At 42.9% G+C, this 17,900-nt stretch overlaps 1 protein-coding gene across 1 annotated transcript in view; it reads right to left on the bottom strand.

Moving 5' to 3' along the window:
• NETO2 (neuropilin and tolloid like 2) overlaps positions 1 to 17,900 on the bottom strand; it is a 364,319-nt gene that overhangs the window by 6,377 nt on the left and 340,042 nt on the right. The window contains exon 8 of the mRNA XM_086945126.1: positions 11,179 to 11,292. Within this exon, the coding sequence (XP_086801252.1) occupies positions 11,179 to 11,292 (114 nt within the window). The remainder of the gene's footprint in view (positions 1 to 11,178; positions 11,293 to 17,900) is intronic.

The following is a 17,900-nucleotide window of genomic DNA, read 5'->3' as shown; positions in this document are numbered from 1 at the left end:
CTCTCAGTTCTACATCATAAATTTGGGATCTACAATCACTTTTAGCATTTTTACCTTTTTTGAAATGGAAATTTTGCAGCTTTCCAAGTTAAGGAACTCATGTTCTGATGTCAAACTCTTAAAGGTAGCTTTAGAACCAGCAATCATCAATTCACTCACATTTCCATTTATTGCTAGAGACTTTTTCATTCATCGAGGTTTTTATAGCCACGGAAGCAACTATTGAAGATCTGAGAGCTATGCCAGAAAAATTGAAAAAAGATGCATGTCATCTGCATAACTATGAACGCTCTCATCCATTCATGTCAATGACTCATGCAAGGCCTGTGCTTAGATATTAAATAAAAATAGTGACAAAGCTGAACATTAGTGAGAGCCACAAGAGATCAAAGAAGGCAGGGCAGCGATTGCACTGAGCCTCCTAAGGAACTATTGGGCAAAAAGAATCAAGCCATTTATTTGCTTGAACAGTCAACCTACTTATTGAATTTAATCCTTCCAGCAACATAAGGGCATATGTGATGGAGCAGATTTCATCTGCAGTCAGGCATTGTTTTATTTTTTTTTGTGCTACAGACAGACTGCATTTAAATTGCCACGCACATTTTGGTGCAAGTTAAAAACATGGCACATGAAAAACATGAAAGTGAGGCCTATTCAGTCTGAAATGGTGCGAATCCATGCTCCATCATATGTATAAGAAATGTCGGAGCATGGAGCGACGCCCAATTTGGCTGCGCCACGCTCCAACATTTCCAAAACTAAGGGATGCGCCGACCGCTGAGTTTTCCCTAGCGCTGGTGCTAAAATTAGTTGCCTAGCGCCAATGCGACACCCTTGCAAGGGTACCTGCACTGCAGGGAATGACTATGTGCAGGAAGGTGTCCCTTCCTGCACATAAACAATCCATAATGGCAATTTGTTACTCCTATGTGTGCTGCAGAATTCAGCACACATTGAAAAAGCAAAATCAAGGAGAAAAAAAGTATTTCTCCTCGTTGCGTCATTCTAACGCCTGCTCTTGCATAGCACTGCTCCAGATTTACACCTCCTTTTAAATCTGGGGCAGCATCAAAAAACAACGGGTGTTGCGATGAAAGACCCACAGCAATACCCATTGCACGCACCTTTCGCACAGATACCTAAGCGAAAAGGTAGCACATTTACATAGTGGGGTTAAGCCACAAAAAGTGGATTAACGTCACTTTAGAAATATGGTGCAGGGCATAACTCCACCGGAGCGTGAAAAAAAGTGATGCTCTGGTCGCGCTAGGGGCTTGAACTTATACCCATAGTGTGGTGAATAGTGTTGAAAGCCGCAGATAGGTCTAAGAACAGTAGTAGGGAGATGTGCTTCATTTAGGTCGAAATCCTGAGTGGTGGCCTCCTACACAGCAGCTTTCTTGTAAATGAGCCCCCAGTGTTCCCATCTCTTCTTTCCCATGGTCTAAGAAATAAATGGTAGGTCTGTAACTTGCAGAGTATTGGGGTTATTATTAGGTTTTTTCAGAAGAAGACGAACCCATGATTTTTTAGAGTTGAACTGAATGCCTTTCTGTGGGAAGATGAAAAGATAGAAGTGGTGTGACTTTTTTCTTGGCGTAGGTAATGAAACCCTATCCTCAGTATTAACTATCAGCACAGTTTTACATAAAGGACAGACATTCTTTGAAGAACCTGCAATGGACCAAGGTTTGTTGAGCTGGTGATAAAGAATGTAGCTGCAGTGCATAGATGTTTGGTTGTGGGATGGAGATATTTGTTAAGCTAAGATTGCAAGCAAACGCCTAATGCATTAGGATTTGTGATAGGTATCAAGGGGGTTTGATCGATCTCTTCAAAGGCCAGGGTCAAAAGTTTAAACTAAGCCCTATGTTTGCCCCATAAATAATCGATTTAGAGACAAATGTGGGAGAATGGAGTTTGCTCAAAAAGGCGACAAGGTTAATAAATGTATCTGGTTGGGAGAAGGTTTAAAAGGGTAATCCCAGATTATGCTACTTCAAGATTCTAATGTTGCCTTCATAAAATAATCAATAATGGTTTCGGCTGTCATGAAAAGAAGAAGATGGTCTAATTTTCTTATGATGAGGGCCTGAATCCTGACGGAGGTTGCTGTTGCCGCTATGTAAGACTCCAAGTGCACGACTCCTTGGAAGAAGTGTACTTCAGTGATCTTGGGGAAGAAAAGACTGGAAAACAGACACTTGCAGTTTTAAAGAAATTAATATAAGAGTTAATAGTTATTATTGACAGATTACTGTAAGGAAATCAGAGATGAATGTCTGTAAGTTAGAGATCAAGGTAGAAAACTAAAAGAATTGAATATCATCTGAGCATGGTGATTGGCAGTGTAGCTAGCTTGGGGGTAATTAACTGTGTCAAATTGCATCTGAGCATTTTTGGAGTATAAGGATAGATCAGTGGGGAGTGCGATAGGCCACGGATATACAACTGAAAACGAGTTAAGGCAGTTTCTATAAAATCCAATGTTCAAGGCCTCATTCAAAACGATCAACAGGCTTTTAAGTTGATGAAACTTCCTGCACTGGAGCCTCTATTTTGGATAAGAAAGTGAATTGAGAGACAGGTAAATAGGTACACTAGGAAAGAGACTCATTATTAGTTTTTTAGCAGCAGTAGCACAGTTGCAACCCTGGGAATCCATGGTATGTTGTGTTACGTCTTGTTGGCTGATGTGCTTGTCATTTATGACGTCCTTAAAGTTTATTTTTTCTTTTTGGTCTGCTTTTTCTTCCTGCCTGATTTACTTGTTCATTCTTTTGATCCTTGATGCTCCTTTTTTCCGGAAGGTTGCTTTCAAGAGCTGGCAAAGATATAGGACTGCTTTCTGGAAACAGAAAAGGCATCATGGCGGCTGTGGTTGGACTGCTTTTGAAATGCAGAGCTGCAGCAATCAGACGAATATCTGTAAGTCTGTTTTTGGTATACAATCAACTCACCTACACAGAATACACTTCTATTGTCAACAGGCTCTGTTGGTCGCCAATCAAAAGAGATAAAGCTAATCCTATATTTCGTGTAACCAGTGCCAGATGTCACAGAATGATGGTGTATGATCAGTAGGCCTGGGCGTTAAACTCTGCTCGTGGAGTTTGTGGAGTTTTTCCCACTCCGGGGAGAGTGTGGAGTTAAAAAAACCTCTGCGTAGCAGAGCAGAGTTCTTCCTCTCTCGCGGCTCACCAACGGTAAGTTGGCAAGCGAGGAAAATCCAACGCTAGACCACCCCCACAAGATTTCTCGACGCGGGTGGTCGAAGCAGGTCACAACTTCTTGCGTTGAGAAACCTGCCGCTCATGTTGAGGAAGCTGCTGCTCGAGTGAAACATCTACTCGAGCGGCAGAAAGAAGCAGCGCCCTCTTGCACTGCATATGGTGCCATTTGTGATGATTTTACAGCACAGGATAAAACGTCCAGCTCTAAAAATCAGAGAAAGCAGTATGACCTACCTCACTCCACCGCTTGCGGAAGTCCACAGAGTGCAGTAGAGTTTTTCTGTCAATTTACGAACTCCACCCAGGCCTAACAATGAGCACATGTTTGCTAAAAGTCCAGCACTGTAAGAGTTCTGGAAGGCCATTTGTCGTACTAGTGGTGACTTATGGTTAGCCAGATTGAAGTATGTGCTCTTATAATTATTTATGGTGTCACACCTAATTGTGGCAAGTGTGGGCATGCATGTTGATATTCTCCCTGATTCTATTGGCAAGAGTTCAGATCTGTATCCACTTGTTGATGAATCACCAGATAATTATGACAACTGATATATAAATATTATATGCGTTCAAATGTATAGTTTAGGTATGCATCTTGATAGCCTAAAACACCTTAGGATTTTGTTATTGTTTTTCGGCTCAATCAGTTAATGTCCACTGGCTGACAGAAGGTCTGAGGTGGCATGCAGTGCAATGTTTCCTCTGGCCAGTAGATTTATACCTAACCCAACTAACTTCCAGTTCATGGCTGGCCAAGGTAACTCAGGGAATCAGGCTAATAAGATGTACCCCTTGCGGCACAGAAGTTCTCAGGACTCAATGTTGCTTGGTGATGTGCATCAGGACAAAAATAAGAAAAAGAAAGGCTTCGTTCGCGCGAGGTCTGCTGGCACCTCCATGCCCGCTCTTTATTTCTTTTATTTTTAAATCTTTTTGCAACATGATCTGCACATACATCCTTCAAACTACTCGCTCCGTTCTGCACCTCATCTCTCATGCTCTTAACACACTCATCTCTTATGGCCTTATTACAATTCAGGTGGAGCAGCGTCTCTAGGTGGGACACTGCTCCACCTGATCACGACGGGCCTGGTGTTCCGACCCCTGATTTTCCTGGGTGTGGGAACGCCAGGACCAGACTTTACCTGCTGATACCTCTGGTCATAACATTGTATGAAGCTTTAGGTTCAATAGCAGCTAAGGATTTACCCCATCCCTGCCCAAGCATTTTTTGGCGGCAAGGAGGACGCATTTAGTGCTGCTCCCTGTCAGAGCACCATTTCTCCACCCCCTACTCTCCCAATCCCCCTTCCACTACCCCTCCTTACACCTACCTGCGAGCTCACATTTACCACATGCCCAGAGCTGCTTTCCACCTGCCAGTACCATGCAACACATAAGTAAACGAGAAAATAAATTATTGCGGACCTCTCAATTCACACATAAAATTCGAAAACACTGACTCCACTGAGGTCAGAGCAGGTTTTACCTTCTCAGAAGCAATGCTAGGTAAGACAGGCCTTCGCTTTGTTCCCAAAATGCACTTGGGTGCTCATGCCTGCGCCTCACCAGACAAGTGTATCCTCCTGACTCCTGCTCTGGTGCAGGGACGGACTGAGAATGCAAACCAGCCCTGGCAATTTAGTCAGACCGTGGGGTGTTATGGGGGTTGCTGGTGCGAAACACTGCTGCTTCTTTTGTTACAGGAGGCCGATATTTCAGCACTGCTGCAAAACCAGCCCCCAGTAACAAAAACTGCCCCCACAGGTCCAAAAACGACCGCTACGCTGCAGCCAGTCTGGCCCTGCACTGGTGGGACCCATTGTGTATCTCCTCAGACAGGACCTGGAGACAAAACAAGCATAGAGTGAAAAAGGAACTGGTGGTTGGGATGGGGCTTATTGTTCCTCAGTGAGCAGCCCCCATCCTCCAGCTTACAGTCATTGTTCCTACTTAAAATATGTTTGTGATCATCTGAGGGAACTCTAACGAAAGGTGAACTGAAGCCCATCACGATAAGTCTTCCACCAGCACGCGTTTAGATATTCGTAAGTATTATTGTATAGGAGCCAAGTTAACGTTCATGAACATTCACATTCATTAATATAAATAAACATGACATTGTCATGTTTACCCTTGATAACCGGACTTCATTTACATGAGAAGGCCTATAGGCATAACCTTTAAAACAGCTACTGCGAATCAAAAGCTATGTAAAAGCTGCCACCTACCAGAACCTGTGCACAAGACTAGAAGGGACTAACCCGCAAAATCACACCGTGGAATAACTTAGGTTTCCATCTGTCTTGGGACAGAGCAAGGCTCTGCCTATGGGGTACATAATCACCAGTTTGGGGAAGTTCTCCTAGAATTCAGGGCCCTTCAAACTTAGCTAATAAAAGAGGAAACTGGATGATCAGGGATAATGGGGAAAATTGGTGGACTTTCCTTATTCCTCCGCCATGATTTTATTAGGGGCAATTTTAATGATATCTGAATTGCAGAACATATTAGGATGCTTTGGGCTTCCTGTGATGCCCCATGCTTTTTCAAGATGCACTGCCACTTGAGCAAACACCAGTGAATCCTCCCATGAGCATCTTCATGAGGTTCAGGCCTGCTGCTGCCCTGCAAAGAGTCATAAACAGGGCCAAAGAAGATTCGCCTGACTCCCAGAGACTCCAGATATTTAAAAAAAACTAATTAAGTCAGATTAAATCTAAATGTACCTGATCTTGTGATGTAAACTAAGAAGAAACTTTATTTTCATCACAAGTTTTCGATAGATTTCCGGCGCTTAATAGAGTGAGAGGGGATGGGGTTTGCGCTTTCTGACTGTGAACGTATGAATAATCGCCACAAATGGCTTTTTTTCGGTGTTACCTAAGCAATGGGGCAGCACCGCGCCTGTGATGCTGCAATATCAAAAAAGTGCACCTTTCAAGGATATTCTTCAATGAAAATTCCAGAAATAGCGGCCCTTTAGCCATGTAAGTGCTGGAAATTGATTCCAGAAACCCATCTTATTTCAATTTGCTCAACAATTTAAATCTTAGTAGTGTACATCAAAGAGCCGACAACAGGTGATCCCAGGCTGCTTTCCCTGAGGCCCTTGGTTCGAGAATGTTCTATTCTTAGCCACCAGTAGGGAACGGAGCAGAATCTTCAAGGAGAAATATAATGCGTCAGTAATAGTAGCCATTGCCAAAGAGGGCATTTCATCTGTCTAAACCTTATGCTGCATGTGCGACAATACTTTTTGATGTTATTTTTTTTTAAAGCACACAAACATTGCACTGTGAGACTTTGCTCATATCCGTCTGCCTGGAAGGAGAGTTTCCTGGTGCAAAATATTCTGCAGATTGCAAACTTTGAAATTTACAGTCATATCCCTTGCTGAGGAACCATGAATTTGCTGCACTTCAGTATGTCAGGCAGCTTTGGTGGCAACCTTCACAATGCCGGTTGCCCCGTGGCAACCCCAAGCAATTTCTCCTATCATACAGTGCGTTTTAGACAATGTGGGATTCAAATTTCTGAACTACTGATCATAGACTATCAGGGATACAAAAAGACTGCGTCATAAAAACGTAAGTAAGTGTACGTCGCAGGGAAATATAATTACTTTACTGATGAGATCTCTTCTTTAATACTTTGTCTGTAATTTATGCAGCAAAGAAGGTGACTGATAAAAACACCTGCAAAAGAACGAGATCTTGGTAGAAGAATAAACAGAAACTGGCTTCTGCCAAGCAATGGCTTCACCAACTGCTCAATGTAAGCTGTTATCTCATCAGGCACAGCTCCTTACTGGCAAGGTCTTCATGGAGGCTTATTCGAGACAACGGGTAATCTTTAAGGTCACTGCTTGACTAATCACAGCAAACCGTTGCCTATTTCTTAGTAAAATGCTTTTAAAGGAGGATAGGGCATTTCCTCTAAAGCTACATCCTTTGCCCTGAAGTGAGGCCTGCACTTTCACCCAAACAAAGATCAGACTGTGTTCTACAGAGAAATCATGCTCGTCCTCTGAAACTACACCAGGTTTATTCTTTGAAGCTATGTCAGCCCTATGACTTGAGGTAATAACCTCAAAATCTCATCAGGCTAGAACACGTTTATTCTATTAAAGCAGTTTCCTGAAATTAGACTAGGTGAGTCACCTGAAGGCCTATCTCCTAAAACTAGGCCAAGCTTAGCTTCTAAACTTAGATCAGACCCATATAATGTCCCATTACTTACCAGTAATCTTCATTACCCCGATTAACGTCCTCCTTTGTCCCAGTAAGGTCCCCACCCTCCCCACTCTTCTGTTGTGTCTGGTCTTGTTACTAGCAAGCATTACTTTAATCTATGGAAATAAAAAAAATACTAGTGTGTTAGAGTGCCTGTCGGGAGGTGAGACCACCTCATTATGTAATGACTGGGACTAGGAGGACCTATGAGGTGGGTAATGAAGGGAGATCAGATCTTTTCTCTGAAACAAAACTAAGTCTACGCTAGGTAGAAGGAAAAGGTCTGTCCTCTTAAGAAAGGTGAGGTCTATTTGTTAGAGCTAGAACATATCCATACTCTGAAGCTTGGTTAAACCTATCCTCTGGATCTGGACCAAGCCATTCCTACACGTCTAGATTAGGCCTATCATCTAAGGCTAGAGGAGTATATTAATCTGAAATTAAATTACCCTTATTCTCTATAGCAACATCAGGTCTATTTGCTGCAGCTAGAACAGATCCAACCTCTGGTTCTTGGTATGAGCTATACACAACGCGCTATCTAGATCGAGTCTGTCTTTTCAAACTTAATTAGGCCTGTACTCGAAATGTAGATGAAAATTTTAATCTGAATTTAGATGATCCCCATCATCCTTGGCAACAGCTTGCCTATTACCTATATTTTGCACAAGAATTCTATACTAAGCTTGCGTTGCTTTGCATCATGTACTGTCACATCACTTGAACACCTGGCGCAATGCATAGCAAATCTAGAACTTTGCTCTCAGGTTTTGCAGTAAAGAACGGCGAAAGTAAACTATTTATAGCTATTGGTTGTTTGGTAGCTAGACATGCTCTTTATTAGTCTATATAAATGCATATATGCAAATAATGACAGTCGTAAATCAATGCAAATCTAGGTGTTTCTAGGTTCGATAATAGTGAAAATATAGACTGGAAGAAAAGGCATACACACTAAACATAGCAGACCGAACAAGAATATCATTTTTAAGTACAGGAGTAGTACTGTAGGTGTACTCTTACATACTCCTACTTGACTATGTGAATCAGGCCCAAAAATATCAAACTCCCTATGAAGAAACGCGCAAAGTAGATACAGATCTTTCTATTTGTACTGATTGTGTACGCATACTGCTATAATATTCTCATTCCATTCCCATTTCAGATGTTTTGGGGCCAATACACAAAGGCATGAGGCAGTACACAAAATATTACAATAGGAGAACCACGTTACATACTCCAAAAGGCTTTCATGTATTGGCCCTTTTGACTCAAAACAGATACTTCTAAAATCCCGACCATACATACATATTTTTCTACAACTGACTTGTCCCATTATTTAATCTGATGTTACTTTGGGGCATAAAAAACACTCTTGCTGCGCCTGATAGTTGATTAATTGTCATCAACCAAACTAGAGTGCTCCAGATTCTGTCTTCTGAGCGTTGATACAAACGGTCGACCTCGAAGATGGGTAACTGGAGTCGAGACTCGGCAGGGACGCTCAACATCCTGGGGTTCTGGGTAAATCACCTAATCTCCAGATACCTAACAAAATCAGTGTGTCCATCTGTAAAGCAACTGGTGCTCACGTAAAGAGCTATGATAACTTTGGGTTGAGTTTGCGCTATATAAAACTCCCCCCAAAAAAGAGCCGTTCAATGATAGAGGACAGTTGTGTAATGTAAAATAATACATCCCTCTGCAGAATCTGAGGAGGAACCCGCTGAGTCTGCTGCATCTCACACGCTTCAGGGGCAGCCTTAGGCATGTGCAAGCCGTGCACCTGCACAGGGCAGCCAAACCCCAGGGGCCACCACACCAATATATATCCTTAATATAATAATCCTCTGAGGATGGATACATCATTGCGTGGCGGCCCCTGGCAGGGATTTGCCGGCCTCCGGCTCTGTTCCACTTCCAAACCCCCTGAACCCCCCCCCCCCCCACCCCCCTCTTCACTGGCCTCCCCGCCTGCGTTCCTCCAGGGCCCCCTACCTACGCTCCCTGCCCAGGGCCGCTGTGAGCCTAGAGCCGCCCCTGCACGCTTACATTGACTTTGGGCTCAATGGGGCACCACTAAAGTATTTGTTGGCCCTTAAAGGCTTGGGGCCCCCCTGCACCGCAGGTGCGCAGAGGTCTGTGTTGCGCCACTAATAGAGGATCGATAAATGGCACAAAACAGTTGAGCTATGTCTCGGCTTTCAGAAACGTGTGAAAATGAAGAGGGAGAAGCACTGATGTCTACTGAGAAGGGATGAGAAGGGACGGGATGAGCTGAATTCCCAAATAAATTATATAATGTCATGGGGCCATCAACATAAAGGGCGAGTTTCGTTAAAATATTTTTATGCAGACTGATTGTGTGTAAGTCAATTCTATACGACTGCTCTGGAAATCGGGGTTGGATCTGCCCATTGTGGATCTATGTTGGACAGCCCCCAATCTGTCACACCAGGATTCTTCAATCTCCTTAAAAGTTCAAACCATATACCTTGAGAACTCGGATGGAGTTACTATCTTCAGCTAGTTTTCCGTTTGAAAATGCGGTTCTCACTAGGAGATTGGACAGTCGGAGAATAAGAGCTTTTCGGCTGAAGTCCGATAGGGAAAAAAACAGTAAATGATTCTAAGCAGACCTGATCAAGGGACATGAGAATAACCACAGAGTCCGAGCAAGGGTAGAGCTGATGTCTCATTGGTCTAGCATATTGCAAGAAGCAGCGAGTTCGGCAGCCTAGACGGGCCATGAGGTCCTTACCGCCATTTTCTGTATATCAATGTGAAGAAGGTATTGAGCTTTCAGATTCCTTCTTCAATAACAGAAGACAATGCTGTCCCTGTGTGTGCTCATTGCAACCAATCAAACTATTTAATAGGTATTAACTACACCAATAAGTCACTTTAGTGTAATACTGCCATTTTAAAAATCCAGCTTGTTGGATGAGCTCATGAACCTAATGCACAAAAAGCAATAACAAAAATCGTGAGAAGGAAAAAAAAATGTTACTTTTCCTCTTTGGTAAGAACATATGAGGCGTTATCCCATACAACATCGGACAGTAACAAAAACATATTTCTAAAAGGGGAACAGTTAAATGTACGTATATTTTTTAACATTCCTAATACCTAAGCCAGATAAGAAGGGTTGTTTATTACACCTATATAAAGCCTAGAACATTTTGAAATGAGGTTTTTAATCGAATTGGGGCTACACTGGTACTGAACAAGCCCTTGCAAGGCCCATTCGATTACACATCACTTGAAGTGTGATAACAGCTGGGATGGGTTGAGCCTGCCTTTTAAAGGGACAGTGTGACATATTGCAGGTACAGTGACAGATCTAATACATGCTCAGCTAGATTTATGTGTTTCAGGTTAAAACCTCGCCAGCAGGAATGGCACTACCATAAGAAGAGGTTAGGTACCTCTCAGTGGCTCCTTAGAAATTCTTAGGTAATTCTGATTAGCCCTTTATTTGAGTTATCAGCTGAGTCAGGATCACAAGATCTGCAGTAATACTGATCTCTGTTTGTTATTCACCAAAATACATGCCCAGGAGTTTTCCATTATCTTTCCTTAGGTTTACTGATTTGGGTCGGTAATTTCAAAAGGCGGCAAAATGTGGGTATTTGTAGCTCAACTCGTAATGGTGGTAAGTGGACAGAGATATGTCCTGTACGCTGGTAGGCACACACAGGGTTTACCTTTGCAGTGGTTTTCATCCCAGGGGTATGCACAGTTTTGAACTCCGTTGCAGACCAAGGAATTATTGATGCACATGTTGCTGTGACAAAAGAAACTGCTTCCGGTGCAGGGAGCTGGAAGACAAGGAAGTTGGGTTAGGAGAGTGAAATACAGTCGGAACATGTTGTTCTGTTTTTTTACTGGGATACATATATACATTTTTCTGCACCTGTTCGTACTGAAAATCGACATGTCAGAGATTTTTCAGATATTTAATTCACAGAGCTTTAGAGATATGGAAAAACACTGCCCTCTCATTGCTGCATTGTGCAGAGAGTGGAGTAGAGTATTGTAGAGTGTTGTAATCTGCCATTACAGATAGCACATTTTCAATTGAAATGACCTTTACAATTGCACAGACATAAAATGTTACTGATAAATTATACAGCGCACAAAGATAATCTGTGGAAAAAGGCTGACACCTAGTGTATTGATTTGTTTGATTGTATTACAATATCTGCTTCCACTAAACTTCAGAATAAAAAAAATTGTTTCTTTAGTGCTTTCTTAATTCTGATATATTGAGAAATATTTGACCAGTTAATTAACAGGCATTTACATTTTGTTGTGTACTAAAAAAAAAAGTAACATCGTACAGCATTCCTCCAGCAACCCCTGTTATCCAGCATGAATATCACATAAATCCTCTCACTTTGAAGTCAAAGAAAAACAAGTAAACACCAAGCTTCCTCGGAAGACAGAAACTCACTTTCGACCTCTGTCTTTCAATTCACAGCAAATCTTACAAGGTAAGAACAAAATGTAAAGGCCTGATTACAGAAAGTGAGCATTTGTGGAAAAATACAGTAAACAGGCTATACTTTGCGGGAGGAACAAAGACATACTGGACAGCCTAAAACAAATAATGCCAGCAAATAGAAAGCAAGCAACTGTGAGTTACATAACCCAAAGCCAATGGTAAGCAATGGGTGTAATGCATTCCCAGGGAAGCTTTCCAAATGTCCCCAAGAAGGCTTTGACCTGAAAAGTGGCTCCCTAAATGTGAGGAATGGCAGTACACAGGTCTGCTAATCGAAAGGATGGTAAAGAGGCTATTGTCCTGTGGAGGGACATACACAAGAAGAGGAAGGTAAGCCATGGAATAAAAAGCATCGTTATAGGAAACAATGGTGCCTAGCTTATTCAACATATGTACAATGTAGTATAGGAACACAATGGAAACTATACGGCTTAAGATATCCTGAACCAGCCGGGACAGGAATTTATTCTCAAAAATCAATGTCAAATATACAGTACAATAATAACATGACACAAGCCTGTGCCGTACCGACAGAGGAAAGGGAAGATAGAGGTAGGGTGAAAAAAAGGGGTGTTTTTCAGGCAAGGAAAGAGAGCAAGGACAGGGCACTGCAGAAAATTCAAGGATCAATAACAGTGTCGCCTGGAGTGGAATGTACACAAGCTTATTAAACAATAATGTAAGTGTCAACCCACTCTTGGGTGTCGACGTTTCGATCCCTATAGCTCAACTAGATGCATGGGATCATCATCAGGACTTATGCAATAACAGAACATGCCTGAATGAGATAAGCCTGTTTAGGAGAAAACACAAAGAAAGAAAAATTCTTTAAAGATCTTTTAACCGCTAAGGAGTAGTTTAAGAATTAACTGCCCACGTTGTAACACATTCGAAAACGCAGTGTGTAAACCAGTGCACGGTGTTTGTGCCAGGTAGAAGAGCTTAACATTGCTATTGTCACAATATTCGGAATCGCAGTGGCATGCGTGAACTGGATGCGTCTAAAGGACTGTGTGGTGAAAGTGATTGTTCAGTTCGTCTAATGGTCTAAAGAGAGTGCAGTGATAGTGCAAAGTTGCATTATTTTACTACTTTGTCTTTTTAATCGGAAAAGGATTAGCCTGGTGGGACTAGTTAGTTAGAATGGAGAAATAAACCATACCTCTATGGTGCGAGGGGAAGCCTCACAATGGAGGTTTCTTTAACTTCTAGGAATAGGCGGAAGTGGTAGCGCCAGGCTAAGGATACAATAATAAACCTGTTATTGGGAAATCTACCTTTTTTTTAGGGACAGTGAAGCATACATCACATGCACAAACTGAGACATACCAAGCGGTTGTGTGTCCACGAGGTCTTAGGTGGGGTTCAGTCAATGTGTTATTTCGGTGGTTAAAATCTCAGCGCCCGTCTGTGTTTGAGTCGGGTGGCCGCACTGAAAGCAAAAAATGTGTCAAGGAATGAGGTGGGATATTGGAAGCTAAGGCAGAGCGGTTCCGAGCAGGAGCGGTGGGCGGTTACCTTTCTCCCTCTGTATGCGAGCGAGGGCCGGAATACAAAATTAAAGGCACCAGTGGCCATATACTCCGGGAGTCAACAATGTGACAAGTGTGCGCTGTAATAAAGAAAGAAAGGACACTCGGCTCAGTGCGAGGCTTAGGGCGGGGGCCAATACTGGATGTGACTTTAAATTGGAAAACTACTTACGAAGTCACAAATGTGGCTTGCCTCGCCCTGGGGTCCAACAATGTGGAAATCACGCGCTGCAACAAAAAGTGGAGAGTCAGCTAAGCGCGTGGAGAGTCAACATAACGAGTGACTCGATAAGGGGCCCACGAAGCCTGCTGTCAATACCGCATTACTTACTTAGTCATGATGTGACTCGCCTCTCCCGGGGGTACTCCGACAATGCCGGTTTCAGTGTAGGGACATGTCCACTAGAGCCGGTTGTATACTTTAACCCTGGTCACGTGTTGATTAGTGTGGGTGCCATCTTGGAACGGCTATGGCGCTTAGGTAGCAGCCATCTTGGAGTGGAGGGTAGGATGGAATAGTCAAAGGGCTGTGAGGGTGCATGGACTAAAAAACGTTGATAGTGACAATGTGGCAAGACAAAAGTGACTGTTGTGACAAAGTGACTGGTTATTTAAAAAAACAATTGTTATCATTTATCGAACCCAGATGTCAGATTGTACCCAGGATGTCTCATCATCACGTTGTGGTCATTCCATCTTTACACATGACGTATTTGTAATCAAAAAGATTTTTAATCAAAAAGATTTTTCTTTACTTCCCACTCTTTTGTTCCTGGAACATATTTATCAATCACAGCAATGCTGTCCAGTCCTCGCTTCGATTGAGACCTGTATGAATTGTGTTGAATTGTATAATGGATTTTAGTTCCTCCCTGTTGAGCAGTTGTTGCAAATTACCACCTCTCTGTGGTAATTTGACAGTTTTCAGGATGGTCCATTTCAAGTCGTCCGCTGTGTGGGTCATGTTGGCAAAATGTTCAACCAATGGGGCGTTCAGGGTTCCACAGCGTATGCGGCTCCGATGTTGGCTTATTCTGGTCTTTATTTTTTGTGTCGTTTGCCCCACATACATTAGAGGGCAAGGGCATACAATAGCATAAATCGCATTGCAACTGTTACAGTTCGTGAAATCTTTCATGTGGGTTGTGATGTTATTGTGACTAAAAGTGCGCCCCTCAAGTGTCAGATCGCAAACAATACAATTTCCACATTTAACATGACCTCTCAACGGTGGCAGTCCCCAGTTCGACTCAATAGTGCTGTTTGAAGGTGGTGCAGGGAGGGCTGCACGGACAAGATGGTCTTTTATGTTTCTACTTTTTTTGAAAGCAAACAAAGGTTTGTCAAACGTTAGTAGTCCTGAGTTGAGGGTTGGCCAGTAACGGAGAATTGTTTTTCTGATTTTGTTTGAAATTGGAGAGAAGGTTGTAACACAGGCTATTCTCTCTGAACTCGGCCTAGTCTTAGGTTGGAGTAGCACCTCCCTCGGACAGTACCACGCTCGTTTTGAGGCATTTCTTACTATTCTGTTTGGATAACCTCGTGTTTTGAGTTTCGAGCAAAGTACACCTGCTTCCCTGAAGTAATCAGTCTTTGAAGAGCAGTTCCGTCTAATCCGAAGGAACTGCGAGTAAGGGAGGGAATCTTTGAGAGCTTTGGGGTGGTTACTGTCGTATCTTAGTAAGGTATTCCGTTCAGTCGGTTTCCTGTATAGGCGAGTTAGTAATTCGCCTGCCTCATGGTAAATCGTGAGATCAAGAAATGGTATCTCAGTTTTGTGATGTGAGAGAGTAAACTGTAAGTTGTCACAGTTATTGTTCAACCAATGTAGAAATGAATTTAGAATTTCCTTGTCACTATTCCAAATTAGAAAAATGTCATCTATATAGCGCCGCCAGACACCAATGCTTGTCTTGAATGGGTTGGTGTCAGCTAAAATTAAAAATTTGAAATGGAATAAAAAGCAAGCATGTGACAGTGACAGTAAAGCCAACTAATATGAAGCAATGGGCAGACTCTAAGCCCATCGTGCATTTTTGGTATGTTCGACAATAGGCTTTCGCCTACAGGCAACATAAAGCGGTCTTGTAGGTGAGAACTAAAAACTATGCTACGGATTGTTTGCAAACCAAATTTTGTATGTCTGCTCCCATTCTGTGCGCTTTGATCAGTGCAAATGTTACCGTTTTCCCTCACTTGAAATGTGTGCAGAGAAAAATCTTGCTTGCGCGGTCTTCCCACACAACTCATAATCCCCATTCACCTGGTGTCTCCTGTCGGCCATACTCAATCGGATTTACTCAAAATGTGGAAACAGACCGTGAATGTTTCATTTCACTTAAACTTAAATGCTCTTAAATCCTCTTCACTACAGAAGCCATGTAAGCCTAGGGTGAATCTATTTAAAGTAAAAGCTATGTCAGCCCGGAGTCACACATACAAATAATATCACTATATCCAGGTGTTGAAGTGCTTTCTGTCTTTTTCAGTAAGGGCCATTCAGTGCATCACCTGATGCTTATAATGTGATGCTGATTAAACTTGATGTCAAAGCACAATCTTACATTTAGCAGTCAAGGAAAATGTCGCATCATTATCGCATATCAGTGACCAGAGTACATGTATGAACGTGAGGCAGACCTCTATCCACCAGTGCATAATTTGCGGGGGAAAACAAGTAGTGCCAGGGTCCTTGTCCTGAGGCCACTGCAGCATGCACCACCCATTGCTCCCACTAGCACTGCCAATGACAGATCCAGCACGACTAGCCTTCAAACTCATACAAGTGTGACAATTCAGAGCTTAAATATACATTAAAATGATTCAAGCTTGCCGCCCAAGCTATTCTTGTAGCTTTAGATGACAGGTATTAGTGATTTGAATGTGTAGTTAATCATTAAACAGCTGTTGTGCTCCTTAAAAAATAAGACAAACATCACCACCATGTGGCTGGCTGTCATAAGAGCTGGTATTGACAATAAAGTGCGATTGCTGAGCACTGGAAACCACCTGCTCAAATAAAGCACTGCTATCCACATAGCCTTTGTGACAAATAACTATTTCCAGTTTCTTACTCTTTGTACTGCGGAGCACAGCTGTCAACACAAGATAGGGATAAAGTCTGCAGTGTCGCTAAAAATAACCCAAAGCATGTGCACTTCATGTAAAGAGTCCTTGCCATTTGTAACCTCAAAAAAGAAGCATTGTGCTTTGTGTTTATGCTGTGTCTCTCCCGCTTTACGTGGATGTCGCCATGGCTTGATCAGTTCTCTTGGAATAAAGAAACTCCTTGAGTCACAAACTGGGGTTCTGGTGGTGCCAGATATAGAGATTCAGCACCGCATCACTCTACTTCAGTTCAACTCATGCTCAAGCCCAGCGGTTTATGACTAATTAACGGCATCACTCTGGTCGTGATGCGAGATACCAAAAAACTTCCCACAAAGACCAAACTACAAACCCACATCCTTCCAAGCAAGTACAACCTACAAAGAAGCTTATCACCAGTCTGTCAGAGTTCCAGCTGTTTAAAGAGTAGTGGCGGCTCGCCGAGGGAGTGCTGTGGGGCGAGGGGTAGTGGACTCGGACATACAATGGACAGGAGTAAAGTGAGTAATTAAATAAATAAAACTATTTACCTTGCGCTCTCTGCCCCTCTCCGGCCCCGCCCACTGCCCCTCAGAACTCCCTTGGCGAGCCGCCACTGTTAAAGAGCTACATAAATGCAACTACAATATAATATGTGTACGAGCCGGTGGCGTTGCTGTAGTTACAATAAGCAGAGCACGTCAATCATGTCTCCCTAGAAAGCATTTCTTTTTAAACAAAAACAAAGGTATTTGTGCTATATGATCCAAATTTTTGGAGGCTGTCATACGGCTTAGCCTCAGAGCATAGCTTGATGGTTAACAAAGCAACGCATGAGTGCAAAGCTTAAAACTAGTTCATTTTGTCTCCGCTGGACAGTCATGAGCAGGGTTTGGAGCCTTCTGCTGAAGGGTCCCCCAGTCTGTTGCGCCAGCAGTTAAGGGTCCCCCTGGCCTAATATTTCCTCAGATGATGTGTTCAGCTCCTCACAGCCTCTGACCCACTGTTTCCTCCTCTGGAAACATCAGCATTGTTGTAAGGACGCTGGGACTGTTACGAGTGTCATTTAGGGGTCTCCGGGAGCTGCAACTGCTATCCCGGGCTCGACCCTTGTGACCTCTGGCACTGCCTTTGTCACCCCTGGTCTCAGAGGTGGCAAAATCAGTAGCAAGAACACAGGGGCGGCTCCGCATTCCTTATTTTCAGTCCTTTTCAAGTCGACCCTACAGTGCTTTTTGCAGTACTTTGTGGGCTCTGGAGTACTGCCGCAGAACTTGTCTGTTTCCGCTTTTTTCATTTTCTG

The sequence above is a fragment of the Lissotriton vulgaris genome, chromosome 12 (genome assembly GCF_964263255.1).
Source record: "Lissotriton vulgaris chromosome 12, aLisVul1.2, whole genome shotgun sequence".
NCBI classification, from domain to species: domain Eukaryota; kingdom Metazoa; phylum Chordata; class Amphibia; order Caudata; family Salamandridae; genus Lissotriton; species Lissotriton vulgaris.
Note: the sequence above shows the minus strand (reverse complement) of the source record. Positions and strands in the feature narration are given on the sequence as shown.